Source organism: Vitis riparia, chromosome 3, assembly GCF_004353265.1.
Source record: "Vitis riparia cultivar Riparia Gloire de Montpellier isolate 1030 chromosome 3, EGFV_Vit.rip_1.0, whole genome shotgun sequence".
NCBI classification, from domain to species: domain Eukaryota; kingdom Viridiplantae; phylum Streptophyta; class Magnoliopsida; order Vitales; family Vitaceae; genus Vitis; species Vitis riparia.
Window position 1 is genome coordinate 6,440,222 of NC_048433.1, and position 19,262 is coordinate 6,459,483.

At 34.0% G+C, this 19,262-nt stretch overlaps 2 protein-coding genes across 2 annotated transcripts; one reads left to right on the forward strand and one right to left on the reverse strand.

Moving 5' to 3' along the window:
* The first annotated feature begins 4,610 nt into the window (after positions 1–4,610).
* Positions 4,611–7,944, forward strand: LOC117911734. Its single transcript, XM_034826144.1, has 3 exons — positions 4,611–5,320; positions 6,068–6,415; positions 6,511–7,944. The coding sequence occupies exons 1-3, from the start codon at positions 4,865–4,867 to the stop codon at positions 7,132–7,134; spliced, it is 1,428 nt and encodes a 475-aa protein (XP_034682035.1). The 5' UTR covers positions 4,611–4,864; the 3' UTR covers positions 7,135–7,944.
* Positions 7,945–16,922: 8,978 nt separating this feature from the next.
* On the reverse strand, positions 16,923–18,447 carry LOC117908901 (classical arabinogalactan protein 9). The gene is made up of 2 exons (XM_034822733.1): positions 17,800–18,447; positions 16,923–17,295 (listed from the first exon to the last, which is right to left on the reverse strand). Exons 1-2 carry the CDS (start codon positions 18,370–18,372, stop codon positions 17,215–17,217), a joined length of 654 nt encoding a protein of 217 aa, XP_034678624.1. The 5' UTR covers positions 18,373–18,447; the 3' UTR covers positions 16,923–17,214.
* Between the last annotated feature and the right edge of the window lie 815 nt (positions 18,448–19,262).

Genomic DNA, 19,262 nt, shown 5'->3' on the forward strand with positions numbered 1-19,262 from the left:
TATAAAAAATAATATATGTATATAAAAATAAAAATAATAAAAAAAATAAAAAAATTGAAGAAGTTGGAGGGCAATAATAGAAGGAGAAATGGAGAGAAGAGATGTATGTGATGATTGATGAATTTGTTATTAGAAGGAACAAAAATTTGGAGGTTGTATATGAATATATGCCATGCAGAGAATCTTGGTGGATCTACTTTTTGTGACACTTTCCATCACCCACCAATGGTCACAACATGGATTTCCTTTGTCTACCATCTCAAGTTCAATGGCTTTTATTTTATTATTTATTTATTTATATATATATTTTATTATATGCTTCAAAATGTATTACGGCTAGTTATGTAGGACCCTCTTAACTTATATGAATGGTGGTTATTAAGCATATTATAGATGTAAGAACAAGAATAATGAAATTTACTCTCCATCATATGATTATCGAAATGATAGCAAGGATTTATTTTTTCTTCTTTTGCATATATATTGTTAGGTGATGGCTAGCATTTTATTAATCATATTCTTCATAATTTCATATAAAATGGGAAAATAAGGGTTTGTTTGGTAACGGTTTTTAAAAGTAATTTTAAAAAATGGTTTTTGAAAATTATTTTATGATTTTTATGGAACAAAAGTTTGTTTGAAAATATAAAATGTTTTTAATATATTTTAAACATGTTTTAAAAATAATTTTTATAGTAGTGTGCTATTTTTAATTATTTTATATGTTTGTATAATTATTTATTAATATATTTTTTAGATAATAATTAAAAATAATAAAAAACAAAATATATTTTTTTAAATGCTTTGTTTTATGTTTTTAAAAATAGAAAATAGAAAACAATTTTTTGTTGTCAAAAGTGTTTCTTATGTTTTTTGTTTTATAGATTAAAAAACTACTCTAAAAAACAGTTCTCAAACATGCCCTAAATTTATATTCCCTTAATTAATTTGGAACATTTTTTAAAATAAAATATTTATACGAGAAGAAGAAAAGAGAAGAGAATAATAGGAATGCTCGGAAAAAATAGAAATATTAATGAAAGAGACTTGATCAATATTTCATTAGAATTCTTCATCTTTAATTCAGGTAATTATAAAAATAATTTATTGATTTTAAATTTATTTTTAATTTTTAATTTTTGTCGCAATTTTTTTATCAAAAGTTCTTTGGAAAAAAAAATTGATATGTCAAAATAATTTGCCCATTTGTGACATTAAAAGAAAAACATAATTATTTTTAGTATTAATATGATGCAACGTTTGGAAAAAAAAATCATTGAATTAGTCATATCAAGTCATATTAATTGGAATCCATAAATCAATGGCATCTCCATAATTTCATTGTGTGTCAAAATCAATTACAAAAAATGAAAAATGAAAAAAAAAAAAAGAAAGTAAATTCAATCGAATTTTCTATCAATTACGAGAATAGGTTACCCCAAAAAGGCAAAAGGCCAAAGGCCAAGAAAAAAAAAATTAAAAAAGAAAAGAAAAGAAAAGAAATATTGAGTGGGCCCACGCATGAGACCAAGGGATGGCCCATTAGCGTGGCACACGTGCAAGCCTTGTGAGGCCAATCTCTTAGCAAAGTCCATATATGAACTGTCAAAAGAGAAGAAACATCAGCCGGTCAAAAAGCGGTCCAATTTTAATGGGCTAATTCTTTATAGTGGGCCCATTCCGCCCCTTCACTTTATTTCTAGGGATATGACCTCACTTCAATATCTTTGCTTTTAATCCTAAGTTCAATTTATTTTTATTTTTTACTTTAATCATTCTTTTACCACAATTTTCATAATTTATCACCACCCTTAACTTCTTGTAGACTTTTTTATAGCTTACCATTTTGGTCCATTTATACTATAATTTTCTAAATATTTAGGTCCTGTTTGGATCGACTTTTAAGAAGTCAAAATGTCTTTTTATTTATTTAAGCTCAATAAAAACTTATATAAATTTTATTTAGATGTTTTAGGGTTTTTAAAAAATATTACTATTAAAGTTAGAAAAACTTTACTTTTAAAATTCTAATTTTGACTTTTGGTAGGTCAAACTTCTTTTCTATAAGTTCAATAAGAATTTTCTATGCACTTTTCATTTTGTTTAAAGATTTTATGGTTTAAAAAATTCCTTAATATGAAAATTAATAAATATTTTATAATATTAATATCCTCCTTTAAAATTTATGACTTTAGTTTTAATTTCCAAAAAAAAAAAAAAGAAGAAGAATCTCAAACCAGAACTTACTCTTTTTTTTTCTTTTATTTCATGCCCTTATTATTATAATTATTATTTACTAAATTTTGCTATTTTTAAACTTAAAACCAAAAAGGTAGAAAATAATGAAAAGAGAAAAAAAAAAAAAAAAAGGGAAAAAGGAAAGCTTAAGCATCATCAATAGATTTTGATATACTTGGAAAAAACATATTTCATTTGGTAAAATGCTTAAATCTATTTGATTGAATGTTTAATTATTTACCTTTAATAAAAACTTTTAAATTGACATAAGCTGGATTTTAGGCCCTTAGAATCATATTTATGAATAAGGCAAATAATCGTATATAAAAAGTGACTTTTTATTAAAATTTATGAGATTGTTGCTTTCTTTTATCTGGAAAAATGTGTTTTTATACGTTGATATGAAAAAAAAATCATAAAATAGGAACTCAAATATATAAAACACAAAATTTAAAATATTATTTAAAAATAATTAATATTTTATTTATTTTTTTTTGACAAACGTGTGACCTTTCCGGTATTATTATATTACCATTGATTTTTTATATTTAAATAATGCAATGATTTATTAATTAAAAAATAATTTTACATTAAAATAAAAAATATATTTATATTTTTAATATTACTTTGATGATTATGTATATTCATAATAATTTTATAATTTATTGTTTAAAACACTTAAATAATGCTTTTAAATTCATAATTTATCAAACATTTAACTTTTTCTCATAATTTATTTTCAACATAATCAATGTGAAGTTTAAAATTGGGACTATCAAATAATACAAATATTTAATGAAAAAAATAAGAAAAAAAATATATATAAATCCAAAATTCTCAAGCTCCACCGAAATTGTAGGTGGGGGCAAAATAATAATATTTAAGCCATAAAAAAATTTTAAAATAAAAAGAAAGAAAAGAGAGGGAAAAAAAGTACAACAACCTCTGTCATTCTTCGCGGTTGCCGTTTCATTTTCTTTCTCTGCCGTTTTGTCAAAAATCTCACTCCGCTAACGGCGTAGAATATTTGGAACAACTGTGCGTGCACCTCCGCGAGTGTCTAATGGCCCGTACTCGCTCGAAAGGTTGACCACGTGTCACACATGCAAAGGAGGAACATCTATCACATGAAATTACGGAAACGCCCACGATAAACACTGAGAGGTAAAATGTAACTACATTCCATGGAACACGGCAATCTTTTTTCCCGAATATATGCTGTCACTACTGACTCGCTCCCCTCGCGGGAATACGAGCCTCACGCGCTATAAAGGAGCGTGGTGAGTCCTCCTCCAATCACATAGGAGAATAGTGCTCTTCTTTCACCCATCGACATCAGCTATGGTCCATTCAAACACCTTTCTTTTCTCCATTCTTTTATATTTTTTGGACATCGCTGACGTCATCATTTTTTTTATTGAGTTTATTATCCCGCGTATGAAAATTTAATTATTTATATTATTTTATTATTACACGTCATACTAATAGTTTTAATTTTATTGTAATACATATACTCCTCGTGCCTCAATAACTCATTGAATTTATTATTTATCATATAAAATTTTAAATTTCTAATAATTTAATCTAAATTTATATATTTTATGTTAAATTTACAAAAATGATGATATCGAGTGTTTTATTACATTTTTTTATTTTTTATTTTAATAATTATTTGATTTTAAATTGGAGTCGATTTGATAATAATTTTATAAATAATTTTTTTAATTTTTCTAACACTTTAAAAATGTTTTATCTGAATAATAAAACATCCCAAACTTATTTATTTAAATTTTGGACCGTCTCATTAAAAGTGACATAAGAGTAAATACCGAAAACGTTGCTCATCCTGAAATTAATTGCCATGACTTAAAATTTTTTATTTTATTTGGGTTTTGAAATTTTGATTATTTTTAAGAATACAAAAATGATTTTTTTAGATTTTTCATTAAAGTTTATCCCAATTATAATATTTATTACCATAGACAAATCTTTTAAAGGACAATCAGATCGGATGTTATTATGATATTTAAAAATTAATGTTTTCTAAATGATTTAAATGAAGACGTCTACAATTATTATTATTATGGATTATTTTAATTAACGTACAAAAGTGTGTGTTGGTGAGTAGCTATTTAAAATCAAAGCCAAGTATGGAGTGAAAGAAAGTCTAGAAGATTTACAAAATCTTAACAGGTGTCTTGTTTTGATTGGTGGAGAGGATGGTGTATGGTGGACCTTCCATACCATAGAGCCTCCCTAGAAGCGATGAGCATCGTATCATTGTGAACACATGCATTCCCCACGCTCTTTGCATGCGCGTGAATGTCTCTCGATCACCATCATACAAACTCTCTTGCGCTCTCTCTCAAAAATCGGTCACCGTACTTTTTCTCTCTCCAGAATCATTCTAAAGCCAGAGTCTCTCTCTCCTGTTTCTCTCCAAAATCACACTCTTCATCACTCTCCCTCTCTCTCTCTAAAACCAGTTCACCACTGTTGACTCTCTCTATGAAGAGCTCACATTCACATTCTTCTTACTCTACTCTCTCTTCGTCGGTTCACCAATCTCTTTGATTTCACCTTTGATTCGTATTTGTTGCAGTTAGGGTCAGGGTTAGTGTTTGTAATGGATCGGAAGCAAGGGTTCTTCGCGGCGTTGAAGGAGGAGGTGGTGAGGGGGCTTTCTCCGGCGAGGTCGCGGGCGAGGAGTCCGGGGAGGGCGGGGTCGCCGATGTCGGGGCTGTTACGGAGAAGGAAGCAGAGCCACAACCAGTACGTGGCAAATCCGGAGCCGCTGATTTCGAGATCGGGGAGTTTGAGGCCGGTGGTGGGGGAAACTTTGACGCCATTGATGGAGGGTCCGGATCCAGACGGCAGCGAAATCGGTGAGTCGAAGCGGAGTGGCTTAGGCTTAGGGCATTGGATGAAGGGACAGCTGTCGAGGACTCCGTCTGTGACTTCTGCGGCGTACAGGAGGTCTGATCTCAGGCTGTTGCTTGGGGTGATGGGCGCTCCTCTCGCCCCGGTGCACGTTAGCACCACTGACCCTTTGCCTCACCTGAGCATCAAGGACACTCCCATTGTGAGTATCCCTCCCTCTATTTGCTTGAGGTTTTTCTTTATGATTTTTTGTTTATTTTCAACTCCAGTGTGATCATTGAAGTGAGACAGCAATTCGATGTTTTGATTTAGGAGAGCAGAGTGTTTGTTTATGAGCGTTCTTTATCTTTTCTCTTTATTTGTACACATGGTTTGGAATGCTTCAAATTAATCTTTTCTCTTTTGGTAGTTGTGATTTACATTTAAGATTTTCTTTTTTCTAACGTTTCTTGATTTTTTTCTCGTTTGGTTGATGATGGAGGGGGAGGAAAAGAAAAAGAAAAAGAAAATGAAAATGAAAATTTAGTCTTGAATTTTACGTATGAAAAAAAGATCTTTCTATCGAGCCCGATTGGGCGGAGGGTTTTTTTTTTTTTTTCCCCTGTTTTGACTGTTTCAAACACCTAAAAAATTATCATAATTTTGTTTTATTTTTCTACATTTTTTTATGATTAGCTAAATCACTAAGATCGTTGAAGCATAAACTTTTATAACTTTCATTTAGATCCATGAGCATGTATATTTTTTGCTTTTAGATTTTTTTTTTTCAAATTTAAATATTTTTTTTTGGCTGGATGTGTGGGGATGAAAATGGGATGTTGGTTTCTGAGATTCAGTTGATCCGAGGGCTTGAAATTATTTTCTCCAATTGGCAGCGTTCAACTTTATATTGTCTGTAGCTGAGTGAAATTACCCTGAATTTTTGTCTGCTTTGTGGGTGTTATTGTAGGAAACTTCTTCTGCCCAGTACATATTGCAGCAATACACAGCTGCCTCTGGAGGGCAAAAACTACAGAACTCAATTCGAAATGCTTATGCCATGGGAAAGGTGAAGATGATAGCTTCTGAGTTTGAGACTGCAACTAGGGTTTTGAAGAACCGGAATGCCTCAAAAGATGCAGATTCAGGTGGGTTTGTGCTCTGGCAGATGAATCCAGACATGTGGTATGTTGAACTTGCAGTTGGGGGTAGCAAGGTTCATGCTGGCTGCAATGGCAAGCTTGTCTGGAGGCACACACCCTGGCTGGGAGCGCATTCTGCAAAGGGCCCTGTTAGGCCGTTGCGTCGAGCTCTTCAGGTGAAGCTTTACATGATCATTCACTTGCTCTAGTTTTGGTTTTCCATTTTAATCAGTCTTCTGATCAGATGGCTTTATTGCATTCTTTATTTCAGGGCCTTGATCCAAGAACCACTGCTAGTATGTTTGCTGATGCAAGATGCATTGGAGAAAAGAAGATCAATGGTGAGGATTGCTTTATCCTCAAGCTATGTGCTGACCCTCAGACATTGAAGGCCAGGAGTGAAGGCCCGGCAGAGATCATAAGACATGTTTTGTTTGGCTACTTCAGCCAGAAAACGGGTCTTCTTGTTCACATGGAGGATTCCCATCTTACCCGCATCCAATCTAATGGTGGAGATGCTGTTTACTGGGAAACCACAATCAATTCATTCCTGGAAGATTATAGGCCAGTTGAAGGGATCATGATAGCTCACTCTGGGCGGTCAATAGTGACCCTTTTCAGGTTTGGAGAGATGGCAATGAGCCATACCAAGACCAGGATGGAAGAAACTTGGACAATTGAAGAGGTGGCATTCAATGTTCCTGGCCTTTCAGTGGACTGTTTCATCCCTCCAGCTGACTTAAGATCAGGGTCCATTAGTGAAGCCTGTGAACTCCCTCATGAAGAAAGAGGAAAGAGCTCAGTCTCCCTAGCAGCACACCGTGCCAAAGTTGCTGCGCTGGAGAAAACGCATGATGGTGGCATTGATAATGTGATTTGGAGGATGGAAGTCTAACAAAGGGGTAGGATTAAATTAGGGCAATTGTTTATATTGGTAGCTAGTTTTAATTTACTAACAGATTAGATGGTAAAGTTACAGAGTAGGTGCTAAGTTGATCGAGGGCTTTTGGAAGTTGCGGTATGCCTCTATTAATCTGTAAATAGAGCATAATCATTCACAGGTTCCACCTGGGCCTCGATGAATCTTTATACTCTCAATGCAGGATCCAGCTATGGAGTTGGAGCTCGATTTTCCAATTAGGGATAGAGCAAGTGGAGGTTTTGTTTTTTAGTTTACCTTCCATGCACGAAGGTGGTGAAGCTTTGGTATAGCAGATCCATTAAAACCTTTTTATGATTCTACTAATTCTCTTTGTCTAAATGAATACGGTTGTGGTAGCGACAAAAACTCTGCTACCATCATCCTAAATGGGTTTGACACTAATATCTTAGTCCTTTAATTCTACTGTTCATGGATGTGCTAGTCCTGGTGTGGTTGTTTGATGTTATAGTTCTTGGTTTGGGAAGTAAAAAGGATTTCTTCAGATCTGAGGGAAGAAGGGCAGGCAGGGTAAAAGAAGAAAAAACTCTGTAGTGTTTGTTTTTTATTTTTGATAGACTCTGCCACAAAAATATGTCTGATATGGGGTTTCTGGTTGTAGTGTGGCATATTGTCAGTGCTGCCAAGAAAAGATGTAAACAGGACATTGTGTCCGTCACATATTGAATGCTTATGAATGTAGAGATAAGCATCTCTTCCTTTTGGATCTCTGTGAATTGTACATTTCAAATCTTTTTCAATGCCCAGACCCTCTTTTTATGATGAGTAGAGATATAAAAGCCAAAACTCCTGTGTTTCTGTATGCATATTGAATGCCCAAGTCTTAATTTTTTTATTTAATCACAGTAGTTTTCCTGAGCCTGTAAATTGTTTGATCATTGATAAGAGCTTCAGTTCTTAGATCTCTTGCCTGTGGTGGGTAGGGTGTGGTTGGGGGTCTCTCTGAACTGAAGGTCTTCTTACTATCCATCTGTCCATGGATCTCTTATCTTAGCATGGTGCTACACAGCATCTAGGGTTGGTTGTTGGAAAGTTAAGTGGCAGGGTTGCCCTTAGCCTCTCTTCTTTTACTCTCCCCCACCAAGTGGGGGATGGTGGGGTCTCTGCAAAGTTGCTTTACTGTTTTTTAAAACCCATCTCTCACCATTGGCCATAAAAAAAATTAACCAATGTGGGGTTAGGTTGGAAGTGGGTTTGCCTCGTTTGAGGCAAAGCTTGTGCTTGAAATATCATTACAGCACCAGGGGCACTAGGTGAAAGCCCTTGCTAAACCCCCATGTGACTTCTATCTTTTTAGCCCTTCTCCTTCCTCAGCACAGCTGTTTTGTTTTCTCTTACATTTTAACCTGCTTTTCCAGACCTTGTCTTTCTCTTCTTTACTCCACTAGGGGTGTTCTTAAAATATATATATATGAAGTTTCCACCTCGTGATGATGTTCCTGAATGGTCAAATTCTGAATTGATGAGTGGGGGCTTAGTATCATTAGCTTTTTGGGGTAAGGTACATAGGAGCATTCGTATTGATGGTGGTTTTTGGATGGGAGAGATGACTTGGAAAGTATCAGTACAAATAGTAAATGGGATAGCCCACCTCTCCAACAAAATCCCTACACTCTTCAATTAGGCAGTCGCTTGTCTTTGCTTTTCATGGACCATTCTGCGCTGAGGATTTCTTGCTTTTCTTCTGTCTTCCAATGGGATTCTTCTTTTGCTTTGCCTTACACATTGTGTAGTGTTTTTCTTTTGTGTTGCTAAGAAAATGACCTCAATTTGGGTGCCTATCCAAATTTTACCTGTGTCAGCATAGTTGTTTCCATGGGTTGAGGACCATCCTAGTTAAGTTTTGATTTTGCAATTCCCTAAATGTGAAGGAACATTAAACAACTCTCCCAAGAGGCAACTCAACCAAACCCTTGTCCACCTTCTTAATTGCCACCTTCCACTGTCACAATCAACTCCATCTCACTTATGCCTTATTATTAAGCAAAGCTTGATAAAAAAATGGACCATTCAATTGGTTGCTGCATTCCTTTCATTTATTGAGTCCAAATATTTGACTCAAATCACTACCTTAACTTCCATTCTCACACGTCAGAGAAAGTGATGGTCGACCGCAGCCTAGAATCGTGCAATTAATTTAATTATTGGGTAACTTAGCTCATTAAATGGGTAAGACCACTGGTTAAAAAATCAAGGCCAAGTGAGTTGAAGGTTGGTCTAAAGTCCAAGCTTTTCTTAGGAAGTGGGGCTCCATTGAGTTTAGTGAAACAATGTAATATACAAATTCATTCTTCTAATAAACTAATCTTGGGAAAGAACATCTCATATTCTTTATTCTAACTACCCCATCCCTTTCCTTTTCCTTTCTTATATTGGCTTTGTTAAATTCTAAAATTGACTCACCACCCTCAATCCTCGACTACAAGCTCTGCTACCATTCCTTACCTTCACTTCCATATAAACATACAAGCACGTGTTGGAGCGAAGGAGCGCCGGTGGCTCCGCCTCGCTCAATCCCCTTAAGTTGAACTATGACCATTATTTATCATATGGATAAAACAAAATTTTGATACCATGTTAAACTATTACTTTAGTGAACTCAAAATGAGCCAAGCTTGCGTGAAATTTGGCTCATTGACGCGGGCTATGCTTGACTTCACTTAGGAGTATAATTAAGAGTTGGAATCTTCACAAAAATTATGATAATACATTTGAGGAATGAAGCTAATATTTATGGGTATTTGCAATTGACTTTGGGTGGCTTAGTATATAGTATATAGTATAATCAATAAATGTGGTAAGAGTTTTAGGAAGTGTTGTTGATTTGCTTGACATGTTGAGCACTTCAAAAAATAAAATAGATGGGGGGGTTGGGAATTGGCATGAGAGTTGGAATTCAATTGGGTAGATATTTATGTACCTGAAAAAAAGTGTCGGCAAGGGAAGCTTCTATGTATTGGGGAGTGATGCATTTATGCATTATGCATTTATGCTTTCTCAGGATATGCAACATCACTGCTTCTCATTTTACTTGGATGTTGGATGGTACATGTTTGGCTCTTTGTAATTATGAGAAAAAAAAAAAAAATGAGAAGTTTACTAAAGAAAAATATTAATGAGATGCTTTTTTGCACATAGGAGTTTAGGAAGATGTTTTAAGAGTTGATTAATTTTTATTACAAATTAACTTAGAGTATTAGGTAAATCTTTTACAAAAGATTATGAGTTTGTCTGATAATTGTTTTCGAGAATGATTTTTTATTCTCTAAAACAAAAAAATAAAAAAACAAGTTTGTCTATCAAAAATTTGTTTTTTCAAAACTGTTTAAAAAAATAATTATACAAAGATGTAAAATGATTAAAATAAAGTACTTAAATATAAAAATTATTTTTAAAATATATTTAAAAATATTAAAAACAAGTTAAAAATATTTTAAATTCTCAAACATATTTTTATTTTACAAAATATTAGAGAATAGTTTTAAAAAATTATTTTCAAAAATTTTTTTTTAGAAATATTTTAAAAAACAGTTATCAAACAAGAGCTACAAAACTCTTGATTAATTGTAAAACTAATTTTCAAAGTAACCAAATGACCTTCATTTGTTGGTTATATAACCTTATGGTGCTATGCATTTAGGAATTATAATGAAAGTTTTTGGATGCCGAGTCATCTCACCCCTCATCAAATAATGTTGGAAAAAGTACAAATGTTTTAAAAACCAGTTTGAATTTTTTTTTTTAAAAAAACTCGAACTAGGTTCAATTATTATTTTATCCTGTGCCATCCGATTATATATTAATTAAATAAAAATAAATTTATTTGATTTATTTTTTATTTTTCTTTTTTAATACATATAAAAATAAAATACGTTTCATAAAATAAATAAATAAAAATATATAATATTTATATTTTTATAAATTACATTTACTTTTAATATAATTAAAAATTTTAAAATAAAAAAAATATATTAAATGAAATTTTCCCTTACCGTCCTCTACCCATTTGCTATATACACTAACCAATAACTGTGAAGAAACTATGGTATTTATTATTTATAAAGAAAACAATTTGTAGTTGGATATGAAATGAATTGAGAATCCTTAAAAATCCTCGAACAGATTTCATTGGTTGGCTGCCCACTTAACTCTCTTGGCTTATTATATCTTGCCATGACAAAGCCAAACAACCATGGGAATGCGCACGTGCTGTTTTGAGAAACAATATTGACATTAAAGAAAGCATTGGAAGAAGAGCCAAAAATAATACTGGATTTTTAGGAATACGGGTATGAAAATATTGAAAGTTATCTCCTTGATTTTAGGGGGAAAAAAAATCACAACATCTTCCATATATTATTTTCCCTAGAATTCTCCCAAATATTGGACTCCTATGATTTTAAATGTAAATAGGATACATGTGTTGTGATGGTGAATTAATAATATTGTTTTGTTTTTTAAGAATTTGATTCTTCTTCGACTCACTTCATATTATTTTCCTTTATTGATTTGATTTTTTCTATGGATATTGAGATTTATAGGTGTTACGATTCTACTATATTAACGTAAGGTAAACGACCTAAGATTAAAATACAAATAAGCAAAAATATAATATATAAAACTTTTATAATGGTTCGATCTTATTTGACTGAGATCCACTCTCTTCAAACTCTTAATCATATCAAAATTCCACTAACAAGACTTCAAGCTTTACACTTAAATTGATTGACTTTATTAGACACTTATACTTTTTATTAAAAATGTTTTATTCTTGAATTTCCTAAGTGATATCTCACATTTTTTATTTCTAAGTGATACCTTACATTTAAATGTGTTCCTCAAGTGATACCTCGCATTGGAGTCTATGAGCCACCTTATAAGGTATACAAGAAAATATTTGATAAGAATATAACTCTTAGTTTATTATTTTACACAATAGAATATAAGGAAATTATGGTTGAATGGTGCACTAAGATGAAATGCAAATTTAAAAGTGCAATTTAAAAACATTTCTCCAAGAATCAAATAATATTCAAGAATGATTTAAAACTTTTCTCCCTCAATACAAGAAGTTTGGAGCCTTTAAATAGGAATTGGAAACATAAATGAGCTATTAGACACAGTTTGGGTTCTAATAATTGACCAATCGATCAATCAAGCTCTAGCCATTAAGGTTACTATTACCCAACTAGCTCAATCGATTCTCAACCAACTCTATCGATTTTTAATTGGTTGATGTATAACCTCGATTGACTAAATACATGTTATTAGAAGAGAGAGAGTGTAAGTGCACCTTGACTGGTACAATCCAATTGACTCAATTGGTTCCTTCCTACCTCAACTAGTTGCACTGTAAAATGCATCCCCAATTTGAGGTTTGGACCCTTCAACCATTTGCATTCAATTTCGCAAACCCTTTAAAACAAGTTTAAGAAAGATTAGATTCAAATTTTTAATAAAAAAAATGAAATCATCCAATTTATAAAAAAAAAAAAAAAAACCAATTTAAGCATTAAAGAAGTTTGTATGACACTATTTCCCAGTTTCTCACAATTTGGAGATAAAAACATCATTTGTTGGTTAAAAAAAATCACTTCATGGGCTTAAGCAAGCTTCTCATTAATGGTTTGTTAAATGATCATTAGAATTATTAGATGTTAGTTATAGGTAATCAAAGGCAGATTATTCATTGTTTACTAAACTTACAAAAGATTCTTTCACTACAACAACATTGATGCAATCTAGGCCACTAAACAATTTTTGCACACTAAATTCCACATTTGAGATTTGGGAATTCTTGAATACTTCCTTGTGATTGAAGTTTTTTGCTTAAAGTGTGGTATCTTTTTGAGTCAAAGAAAATAATCCTTGAAGCTTTTTTAAGAATTTGACCTTCTTGCTTCCAAGCCTTCTTCTATACCTTTGGAATATCTTCTTAAGCCAAACAAATTCAATGTTAAGTTAGTAATAGATTCTTCTAGTTATTGTAGACTAAGTAGGTTATTGTATCTCATAGTCACTCGGCTAGATATCTCCTATAGTGTTCAAGTATTAAGACAATTTTTGGATAAGCCATGACAACCTTACCTTGTTACAATAAATCATGTTTTTTGTTATCTCAAAGGCTATTATAGGTATGGAATTCTTCTATCTTCTTCTATTACACTAAAGTTAAATGCTTACAATGATTCAAGTTAGGCCGGTTGCCTAGATTCATTGTTCCAATATAGGATATTGTGTTTTGTTTGGGGATTCACCAATTTCTTGGAAATCAAAGAAGCAATCTATTGTTTTGTGTTTCTTAGCTAAACTAAATATTGGGTAATAGTCACTATTTGTTGTGAAATCACTTGGTAAAATTTTTTGCTTATTGATCTCAATGTTTGTAACATGAAGCACACGGACCTTGCTACTCTTATTTGTGACAATAAAAGAGTTCTCTATATTGTTGCTAATCCTATTTTTCTTGAGTATGCCAAGCACATCAAAATCCATTGTCATCTAATTCGCCAAAAGACTCAATAGAGACTTATTCAAATAGTTCATCTTCCCTCAACTAAGCAGTTAGCTAACATCTTTACAAAATCTTTTGGGTTACATCATTTTCGCATCTATCATCTTTACAAAATCTTTTGAGTTACACCATTTTCGCATCTAATTTTCAAGTTGGGTGTTCATAGCCTCTATATGTCAACTTGAGGGGAAAGTATTGAGATATCGGCAAAAATTAATATTGGATTCTTAGGAATGCGAGTATGGAAATATGGAAAGTTGGCCCTTACTTGTTCCCATTTTTAATATAAATTATTTTCTAGAATTCTCCTAAATATTAGACCCCCATATGTATAAAGATAAATAAACTACATTTATACCATGTGATAGTGAGTTAACAATATTGTTTTGTTTTATTATTTTTATCTGAAAGCATATAGATTCTTTATTTTTGCATACAAAATTAAAATTTGAATGAAGTGTAGCTTGCCATGATTTTAGTTTAGATTTTTGAAAACTAGGGCCTACTGTTACACGATCCAACAAGGATGCTTTCGTTTAGTGTCCAAGAGTCGGATAAATGGCACAATAATGGTTTCGTCTAGCTCACTCAAGATGTGGACAACTGTGGAACTTGCATACAAGGTTATCTAGGTGGTTTGTCCGGGCATGCCCCTTCGATGTTGAAGTCAATATATGGCTTAAGCAAGTAAGAAATTTTTTCAAAAAGAAAGCGCATATCATTTGTAGAGTCTGCATGGTTATTTATACCTATTGCGGTCTAATGTCTTTTTAGGTGTCTTAATGACACTTTAACTGTGCTTGATTGCATGATAATTGACCGTTAATGCATAACATCTGTCTTGCCATGATGAGCCGCTGAGAATTGAATTTTTCCAGTAACAATTGTATTTAATATGAAGCGTGTTTGACACGTAATCTGCGCATTAATAAGTGAGTAAATGTGTGAAGGACAGTCGACCATCAATCTTATTGTATTCGTGTAGGATTTGTTCGTCTAACCTACTTTGGGACAGATCAATCACTCGACCTTAAGGTCATTGGGCCATACGACTAAAGATGGTCTATCAAACGACTTGCCCATCCAAATGTCGATGTAGAGTAGAGGATTACGGGACGACCTTGCAGAGGGGTCCTACAGGGCCTGTGTGCTTAGACATTAAAATAAGTTATCAATCACTTTTCAAAAGGCTTTGATTTTTTAAAAATTTGATCAATTAAATTCTAGTGATGATTAAAAGAAAGATGAAGAGAGGAGGTCTCAGTTGAGTCAATTCCATGTGGCCATACCTAATTTAAAATGGTTAGCAAGTCACATCAAGGTGGGCACCTAACTCCATTCAAATCTCTCTGTGGACCATATTCCAATAAGATTTGGGCCTGTAAAGTTGTGTTGCAAGGCCCAAATATTAACTTTCAACACCCTGAACAATGGGGCCCTATTGGATTAGCCCATACATATTTCCAACCAAAAAAAAAAAAAAAGAAGAATAAGAAGAAAAGAACCTATAAAGATTTGAATTGAAGATTGTGATTATGAAATTTTAGATCTCCACATGATGTAGTCTATAAGCAAAAAGGTCGGTTCATAATGAAAATTATAATTTGATGCTTGATACATTCATATTAGCTTTATAGGTTTGACCCAATACAATAAGGGTTTGACTAATTGAGTTTTAGTGGGCTTTAGGCCTATAACCTAATCTTCAAAGTACCAGGATTTATTCTAAAGTTTTATTTACAAATAGAAACATTTCATTTTTCAAAATGCTTTTTTGAATTGCTTATTCTACAAATCGAATAGTACGTAATATTCAGAACCATGATCTGTTATATTTTTTATTTAAAAATATAATTAAAAAGACCAAGATATACATTGTAATATTTATTAGTAAAAGGCAGCAAATTTAAGAATACAGTGGGCAGAGTTTCAATTCAAAGTGTTTTTAGGAGAATTATTTATCAAGCCTTTCTTTATAAAACGCTTAACATGATTTTTTTTTAAATTTTAAAAATGTTTTCTAAATTTTATCAAACAACTATTATTTTTTTTAAAACGTTTTTTTAGATTAAAAACACTTTTTAAAATCATTATTGCTCTAAATCCTTAAATCCACCACTTTTTTGGAACAACTTTTTGTTTTTTGTTTTATATGGAAGCTGAAATCAAATCCAAAGTCATAAGTTTCAAAAGACGATATTGGTATTCTAAGGCAATGTTTGGTTCCTAACAAATTTGAAGAAAAATACGAAAAAATTAAAATAAAATGGAAAAGTAAAAAAAAAAAAAAAAATTAAGTTAATAAATTATTTTTATATTTTTTTTCAAATTCATTTACTTCTTTATTTTCATTATATAAAGATTAAATAATTAAAAATTACATAAATTTGTAATTACTTTTAATTATATTTAATTTTCTTTTATATTTTACATGAAACCAAACATAAACAAACCATTTTCTTTTAACTTTTTTTTTTCTTTTATTTGCACTTTCTAGGAACCAAATATAGCCTAAAAGTTTTATTAAATATAAAATAATTTATTGTATAAACCGGCAAGAGCTATTTTTTTTTTAACTTCCATCTTAAACTCATTTTAAGTTATAAACTCTTTGAATAAAATTAGTAAAACACGCGTACCAAAGCTCCAATTGAGTTCAAAAAATAACTTTCAGCTCTTCAGAGTCAAATCCAACGGACCATAGAATAACACAAAAGTATTGTTTGTTAATCCTTGATGTTATTTGTAGAAAACTTTGGGCCTGTGGGGATGTTATGTGATGAGCCCATGTTTGTGTGATGGTAGGTCAATGAATCATGGACCATCTAAAACGTGACCGAGCACAAGCCCACATCATCACAACTAAATTGGGCTCCCAGAGAATAATTGTGGGCCTATCGGTTTTAATTGGAATTTGGGCTAATGGGATGAACTTCTATTTGTTGAATCTTGGCCTCCACCTCACTCTTTCCTATTTTCATCTGCAGATTGCAAACAACTGCTAGCCAAAGATTTCCCTGAATTGGTAAAACTTGGGGTTCAAAACTATGACTTCACCATCCAAGCAAAGATGGCAGCTCTTTGGAGGCTTTTGTATTTTTGTTACATGATATGGTATTGCTTCAAATACTACATTACAAACCTACCATACTATGATTGAAATGCTTTACCTACATGATCAAATAATTCAATTGAAATTATTATGGAGAGCCATGAACGAACATAGGTGGACCAAGAATCCAAGTGCTGTTTCTGAATTAAAAGACAAGAAAGAAAGAAAGCAAAAGAGAGGGGGAAAGCAAAGAAAGGAGAGGGGTAATGATAGGCACCAATTAATAAACCCAATGGCAATAATTCAAAATAACTCCCCTCAACCTCAAATACAAAAGCTTCCCTAAACAATATCCCAAAGAATCCAACTCAATGTAGTAATAAAATGTCCCATCAACCCCGTCATAATATTTAAAATCAAGAAGTAAATAACACGAATTTCACAAGGACCAGAGAAGGAGAACATCTCTCTAGATCACCAAGCTCAGTGCCAGTCCAAATGCCAAGCTCCCGGCCACCTTCTTCATCGACCACAGCTTTTCCACTCCATTCTGCAATGTACAACACAGTTATCATTAAACGTCAAATAAACTTTATATAAAGCATATAGGGTTTGGGCACGTCTGGACAAATGTGCAGAGCCAAGGACTCGAATCCTGAGCCTGATGTTCCCCTGCTTCAATGCTAGCTGTCATAAAGGACTGCTTTACTGGCCTAGTCTACTCCTAACTATGATTTTTTTTTTTGCACTTTTCTCGATGCGTTTGATGGTCGTGATCAGGTGTAATTGCAGCGATCTCACGCCTATCAGACTCTGTCAAGCTTACACCAGCTCCACAACCAATGCACGTGTCGAGGGGCTCGAGACGCCATGGTTGTGATCAGTGGAACCTTGAGGATTTATGTTAGAAAAACTAAGTGGAGTGTTGCTAATGTGCGCACTAACTAGGTGGCTGTTTAAACCAGTTGAATGTGAACTAGGCTAGCTTAGATCTAAGGATCGGATTGTAACTAGGCGCGCGAGCGAGCCGCGCGGTGAAAATGAAATGACTTACCACATCGTTCGCAGCTGGTGCTGGTGAGATTTCGCCTGAGATCGGTCCAGGCGCCTCCGCTGGTGGTGCCGGCGGGCTGTTCGTAAGTGGCGATGGAGCCAAGGCCGGAGATTTCACTTTCGTGCTTGGAGCTGGCGCTGGAACCGCTGCTGGTGGAGAGGCGAGAGGAGCCGGTGGAGGAGTTGCGGGAGGAGGAGTTGCAGGTGGAGGAGTGGCCGGTGGAGGAGTGGCTGGTGGTGGAGTAGTCGGTGGAGGAGTGGCGGGCGGAGGGGTGGCCGGTGGAGGTGTTGCTGGTGGAGGGGTTGCTGGTGGAGGAGTGGCTGGTGGAGGAGTGGCCGGTGGTGGAGTGGCTGGTGGTGGAGTGGCAGGCGGAGGAGTAGCTGGTGGCGGGGCTGATACCGGAGGAGGAGACGAGGCGGGAGGAGATGTAACAGCAGTTGGTGGCGACGCGGTGGGAGTTGTGGGGGTAGGAGGAGCTGGAGTGGCGGTGGGCCCTCCAGCGGGAGCCTGACCTCCAACGCCGGCGAAGACAATGCAGACCAAGCCAAGAACAAGCAAACTCTTGCAATCCATCGTGTTAAGCTGCGCACACTGACACCCAATCCTATGCACAATGGGACTGCAAGCAGAGGGAGTGAGACAGAGAGAGAAGTGGAGAATGGAGATTATAAATAGGCAGTTTGTATGAGGGTGTTGCGGGGTTCCGATGAAACCGGCCACATGGAAGTGCCACCTGGCGCTACCGAACAAATCTTCACCGCTCTCTCTCCTCACCATCACAGTCTGTCAAGCGGGTCCCTGTGCATGTGATATTTTGGGACAATTTTACCCATCTGTATGCCACGTCATCTGCCACGTCATCCAATTATTTTGTCTCTGTTTAAACTATTTTAATCATTTTATTTTGTCTGTCCACTTAAAAATTTTAAACAGTAAGTTCAAATTTGATACTTAATTAAAGTAACTCTAATACTACCCACATAGGAGTCTACATATTCTTTGTTTTTCACTCGTGAGTAATAACTAATAACTGAGTGGCTCCTTCAAAAAATCTATTTGCAATGACTTTAAGTCAAAATAAGAGTTTACCTGCAAATAAGTCACATTAAGTTTATTAAGATCTATCAACTATAAATTAAATTAGACTGAAATGTAGTCTGAATAGTACACGAAAATTAAGGGGCATGGTGGAATGGAGTTTGAAGATGAGCCAACAACCAGTAGGCTAGAAAAGTAAGTACACAAGTAATGGGCTTTAAGTATGACCATTAAGAATTGGGTGGATTGGATTATTAGGCGGTGGGTCCAGGCTGGAAATGAACCCAAATATAGCTGGTGTTCATATCACCTAACTGTGGGTGGGCCCTAGGTCGTCTGCTGTTGTTACGCCGAGATGTGTGCCGTTCAAGCCAAATCTCTGTGCTGTAAGCCAGAACTTCCATGGAGAGAAAATTTTTGAGGAC